At 38.9% G+C, this 6,483-nt stretch overlaps 1 protein-coding gene across 1 annotated transcript; it reads left to right on the top strand.

The window, feature by feature from the left end:
- The first annotated feature begins 3,160 nt into the window (after nucleotides 1-3,160).
- Nucleotides 3,161-6,151, top strand: six3a (SIX homeobox 3a). Its single transcript, XM_059517724.1, has 2 exons — nucleotides 3,161-4,310; nucleotides 5,717-6,151. The coding sequence occupies exons 1-2, from the start codon at nucleotides 3,619-3,621 to the stop codon at nucleotides 5,907-5,909; spliced, it is 885 nt and encodes a 294-aa protein (XP_059373707.1). The 5' UTR covers nucleotides 3,161-3,618; the 3' UTR covers nucleotides 5,910-6,151.
- The last annotated feature ends 332 nt before the right edge of the window (nucleotides 6,152-6,483 follow it).

Genomic DNA, 6,483 nt, shown 5'->3' with positions numbered 1-6,483 from the left:
CATTCACAAGCGAAACCTCCAATGGCTTCATTAGAAGTAACGAGTTGACACAAGGTAAATCTAGCATTGAAGCGCCATTCACTTGGTTCGCAGAGAACCCTCATTAAATGTCGCTAACAAGCCGTGCAAATGCAGTGATTGGACAGCTCCTGTATAACTCCGCAGACCTAGCAGGATGCCCACTTAATGAGACCACACAAAAACAGGAGGGGGGGGGGGGGAGGGGGGGACAATCTCTGTAGAAAATGGTGCTTGCGTTTCGCCTCCTGTTTCCCTCCCCCAGTCAAAAAGGGGAGGGGGTAGGGCTGTCAATTATCATTAAGGTTGCAGGAATTCATAACTAATAACTAAAATAATTCATACTTTATCCAATACACATAAATTATTTTACAAATAATAATGCTCAAATCAGTTAATCATAGAGAAATTCCATATAGACAGAAGTAATAAAACGCATCCATTGTGCTACCTACATTTAACAAGCGAAGCAGATTCAAAATACAGCCGAGGTTAAGACCCTGAGCAGAGCGAATAGAAAGGGGCATTTGCGCCCCGTTACGACGGCCCCACACCGCTGCAAGCTGCACTTGTCTCGCTTGATTCACGGAGTGGAGAGCAACGTCCCGACAGAGGATGACAACTTCACAAGCGAGAGTCTGGGAATATCCATGACCCTGAGTGGTACTGAACAATGTTTTTTGATTATTCTACCACCTTCGCTTTATAATCTGCATCTTGGTGTCTTTTACGAAGCCCAACACATTCTTAAGAACTTGACCAACTCTGGTGAGTCTCTCGGAACAATTAGCTTTTTAAAAATAAGTAATATGATTCAAACTCACATGATGCAAAGATGTCCACGTTTGTGCAAGCAACACAGACCTCATAGCAAAATTTCAATCAAGTCTATTTTGGATTGTACTGTTGCAGTATAGCACCAGAAAACAGCTTTTATCAGCCTTTATAATTTATAACTGGATGAAACAAGGGAAAATAGCGCAAAACACAGACGAAAGAGACGTGACATAAAAGGGAAAAAGAGTGAGCAATGAATCAAAATCGACTGCAAGTTTTACAACCCATTAGTTAAATTAGTTAAAGAAATAAGAATAACAGAAAAGACTCAAACCACACTGCTTCCGAGAAGAGGTCTCTTGTTTCTCTTGTTCCGTCACTTGGAGATCGATTTCCTCTTCGGCAATTTGTAATGGCCTAAGTGGATGTAAAATATAAATAAATATATAAAACTGAATTTATGTTTAAAATTAAATAAAACCTTTAAACGGAGAAGACATTGTCCCGTGCCCTTTCCTACTCAAACGCTTGCAAGTCCCTGACTCACCACACAATGCACAAAATTACTCATGCACGTTAACCGCATAGTTGCCAACATTGGTGAGAGTATGGGAGGACACATTTTCTTGTGGTAAGAAGTGAGAGTACCTACGTGAATAGAGAGCAAAGGATTGGTTTGCTTACCTTCTCATATACGACCGAGCTCTTCTCTAAGATCTCTGGCATGCTGACGACACTTATCAGGCCCATGGCTTTCAGAGTGAAAGCCGAAATTAGGCTACGTGTTAACTTTCAAACCCCTAATGTCACTTCACTCCAAAAATACTGAAACTATACATAAAAAAACAGGCTTAAATAATATTATGTTCTGAAATAATCCACTGTCTATTGCATTCTTATTTTTTAGTCCTCGTCAGTAAATAAAGACGGAGCTAAACGTTCATCGGTATTGAGGACCTTGCCTCCTGCTGATTTTGGCACAGAACAGAACAATGAAAGCTAGGGAATAAACAGACGATTAAACCAGGTGAATTAACTTATATGGGGATGCTAATGACTTGCTTAACGAAAACAAAGGCTATGTAAAACAAGTGAATTTGCACAACTTGCCCCGTTTTATTTATTTATTTTCTCTGTTTTAAGCCATTTCTACTATGCGAGTATTTTTGCAAATCATCTTTGAACCGTGTAATGCAAACCTTGATGTCTACATTTTTTTTATTTTAAGCATGTTAGATAGCAAGGTCTTTATGCCAGAATAAAGGGCTTTTCTAAATGTAAAATAACTTGACCAACTTATTTTATATACGGTTAACAATTAAATTGTTATTATTATTATTATTTCCAGTCCAAAAATCCTTGCAAAGGACAGTTCAAGTGCCTCTTGGAATTACTTGACTTAAGTTTCCTGTGACAGAAGAACAAACAGATTTGATCCTGGTGACAGAACATGACCCAATACATCTAAGATCTCGTCCCCGCCCCTTATTTTGCTAAGCACACACGAGCTTGCACTACATTTAGCTATGTAAATCTTCAAGGGTGGCTAATAATAAAGTAACCGGAGTATGAATTAAAAAATAGAAAATAAATTGCATTACCCCATTTGCATTCATACTAATTTGAAAAGATATCTGAAATTGACATACGATTTCTGAATCCCTGAACATGTCTGGAAAATGCAATTATTTCAGCATTAGTTTAGAGAAAGTCTGAATACTGCGTCTCATTATGCCTTCTGGACTCGTACTAAGCACGTTTGACACCAACTAAGCACTGTCTAATTATAGGCTAATGCAGCAGAAACTATGCAGACCAAGAAACCCAAACTAACACGCCATTGGAAGCCGAATCTCGTGACATAAAGATTATGTCCTTGATTCTCGTGAAACAGGCTTTCTAGTTTTAACGATATGCAGTCTTGCACAATATTGTTATATGACTGTATAAAAATAAAGTTTGTTTAAATAAAATAAAATATGCATAAGTGATCACGTGCTCTCCTCAATATGCATGGGCAATGGGTGTTTGGTCTCGGAGCATAGTAAAGCATCAGCGGAGCAATAGAGATGCTCGTCCACGGTTGCCTCTGTTTGAGAGTAGCAGTCAATTCGTATCGAAATGCGAACCAAGTAAAAAAAACGATCCAGGAGTTTTCGGCGTTTGATATACATAGTGACAAAATTATCTTTTAAAATATAAAATTCAATAGGTTACTTGCTGTTAGCCTACGGCTACTGTACTGATAGGATAAGAGAGACGGCGCAACATCGTATCTTCTCCAGCTTCATTCGAGGCGCTAACGAATGAAACAGGCTGCCTGTGTATCCTTCATTTAAATTCCCGTGTCCGTGACTGTCATCCGGTGACCCCACCCCTGCCTTCTCTCCCTACATATCTTATTAACTTTAACGAGCCTCGTTAAGATCACAATAATATTCCACCCACTAATTGCTCATTCCATTCAACAAATAGACGAGTCTCTTCTTCGACTTCACGCGAGTCAAGGGAGGGAGGGTGCTGTTGAGATTGGAGTTCCTGATAACCCCCCGTGCGAGCAGCAGAAGTGGTGAAAGCCTCTACGTGCTGGCTAATGATTGGCACGCTTGACAGTGATTGGCAGGGCTGCCATGACAACCCTACAACGACACCAAGAAGACCAATAGAAAAGCGAAACAAAATATTTCAATGCTACACTCACGGTGGATTTAGGGGGAGATATTATGAGGCTGGTGTCATTAGGCGATAGCTATTGAATCATTCAATCCGCATACGTCGTTCTTTTTCTCCTTCGCAAATTTCACTCTCTCTCAGGTCATTTCCATGGTTTTCAGATCGCCTTTAGAGCTTTATCCCTCACATTTCTTCCTGCCAAACTTTGCTGATCGCCCTTTGCTCCTGGCGAGCAGTGCGCCCAGCACCAGGTCTCCCGAAGACTTGTCAATGTTTCAGCTACCGACCCTAAACTTCTCTCCGGAGCAAGTGGCGAGCGTCTGCGAGACGCTGGAGGAGACCGGGGATATCGAGCGGCTGGGTCGCTTCCTATGGTCGCTTCCAGTGGCACCGGGTGCTTGCGAGGCGATCAACAAGCATGAAGCCATCCTACGTGCCCGGGCTGTGGTTGCCTTTCACACGGGCAATTTTCGTGATCTCTATCACATTCTGGAGAACCACAAGTTTACCAAGGACTCGCATGGTAAACTACAAGCGATGTGGCTTGAAGCTCACTATCAGGAGGCCGAGAAATTACGCGGACGTCCCCTAGGACCGGTTGATAAATACAGGGTGCGAAAGAAGTTTCCCCTGCCTAGAACCATCTGGGACGGTGAGCAGAAGACGCATTGTTTCAAAGAGCGGACGCGGAGTCTGTTACGGGAGTGGTACCTTCAGGACCCCTACCCAAACCCCAGCAAGAAAAGGGAACTGGCTCAAGCCACTGGACTCACTCCTACACAGGTCGGAAATTGGTTTAAAAACCGGAGACAACGAGACAGGGCAGCGGCAGCAAAAAACAGGTCAGTCACGTTGTGTTAGTTTAACTTGTTGTTGGCTTTAAGTGTTTAATCATTAGAACTAAATATATACTGATAAATTAATTGTTGTGTAATATGTGAACACATGGTAGAAGTTACTGCAGTAAAAACAGAATCAAACAGATTTTAGAGACTAGGGAGGGAAAACGAGGACATTTTAGTTGTGCCAGGTGTAAGATGTTTAGAAAGTATCAAACAGAATATAAAAGCAAGTAGATAAAACATATCTGTATCATTTTTATTAACGTGTGAAAACAAATGATGCGAATATAAAATGTTTTCCTGATTCACTGATGAAATCTGAAAAAAGCAAAAAGAGCATGTAATCAAATCTGTATTCTTCACAACAAAGCTATTGTGGTCCCTTTTACACTGTTACAAAATGTAGTATTTTCATCGTCTTTAACACATCAAGTATTTAAACCTTAATTTAACAATCGTTCCAATTGATAGAAATAGCGATGACACAAAGAATGAATAAAGTCTAAAAAATAGGCCTTTTAGCATTTCTCTGTTGCTATATTTGGAAAAGTAAAATCTACAGATAACTGTCTATTTAAAGTAATTCTTGTTCATCACTAACATTCTTAGACTTTTTTTACAACATGACATTGTAAATACATAGTTGTATATAATCAACGGAAAAACATGCATTGAGAAATAAATCATTGCTACAAATTATTCTAAGGTTTATTGTTTGGTATATGTGGCATTAATTGCTAATTATTAGCCTAACCGTTTCACTTCCCAGTGTAGCTTCTTAATTATATTACAGAGTAATGTTTCACATGATTTTGTCAAATAATTTTTCCTCCTAAAAGCTAAATGCTACTGTGTCTAGGAAATGAGAAAACAACAGAAACTAAGTACACACTTTGAATGGTGTAAATGATTTATAGTATTTAATGGATACATCTACAAATTGCACTTGACTGGATGATTACAAATCGTTAAACAAACAAGAACTATGACAGTTTGGTTACGCAGCATACTAAAACTGTCATCTTTAACTAATGACATTTGAACATATAAACTAATTGTAACAATACTAAATCTAATCAGAAGTGAATCAAATCTCGAGGATAGACTATAAATAGCTAGGCTATGTTAATATTTTGGTAGACTTAATCATGTAGGCTAGCTGCAAAGCTTTTAGTAGGCTAAATAAACAAACAGCTGTAGCATTTATTTTACTATGTAAGCAAATGTTATTTTAATCTATGCTATATATTTTAGATATTTTTTATTTATATCGTTTTAAAGAACTAGGATATGTTTAATATAGCATAATAATTAGGCTACGTGAAAATAGAGGCGCGTTTTTAGGGGAAAATGGCCTGCGACTTTTATATTCTAACAGCATATCATTCTCCACTTTTCTGCTATAGGCTCCAGCATCAAGCAATAGGGCAGAATGGCATGCGGTCCCTTTCAGAATCCGGCTGCACCCCACGCAGTTCGGCGGAGTCGCCTTCAACAGCGGCTAGTCCCACGACCAGTGTCTCGAGCATGACAGAGCGAGTCGACACGGGCACGTCAATTCTTTCAGTAACATCAAGTGACTCGGAATGCGACGTATGATACGCAAAAGAGAAATATATAGCCTACAGGAAAAAGGACCTAAATAAACTTTATTAATTATCGGGGATGATGAACAAGGACCAATTGATATAACTGTTATAAAAGAAAAGCATAAAAGCACGCCTTTTTTTCAAGCGCTTTCAATGGACCCCACACCACCTTCTCCTACCCCATCACTTGCATGATTTATATATATATATATATATATATATATATATATATATATATATATATATATATATATATATATATATATATATATATATATATATATATATATATATATTTTTTTTTTTTCTTTTTGTATATGGGGAAATGCCCCACGTTTATTATGTCTACCAGGACCACCGTGAAGAGGGAATTACCAGAAACCGGTGTCCATTGCCTTTTTTTCTGTTTTAGTCCGAGTGACGACGAGCAGCCAGGATGCAATCCTCTATTTCTTTATGTCCATCAGACAATCATTTGAGTCGTAAGCACCTTTTACTACACTTCTGTCACTGCCTGTGTGGGGTACTGGTCAAATGTGGAACTGAATCGTTATGACTGTATCAGATTTTTATTTTTATTTCCA

Source organism: Carassius carassius, chromosome 30 (genome assembly GCF_963082965.1).
Source record: "Carassius carassius chromosome 30, fCarCar2.1, whole genome shotgun sequence".
Taxonomy (NCBI): domain Eukaryota; kingdom Metazoa; phylum Chordata; class Actinopteri; order Cypriniformes; family Cyprinidae; genus Carassius; species Carassius carassius.
Note: the sequence above shows the minus strand (reverse complement) of the source record. Positions and strands in the feature narration are given on the sequence as shown.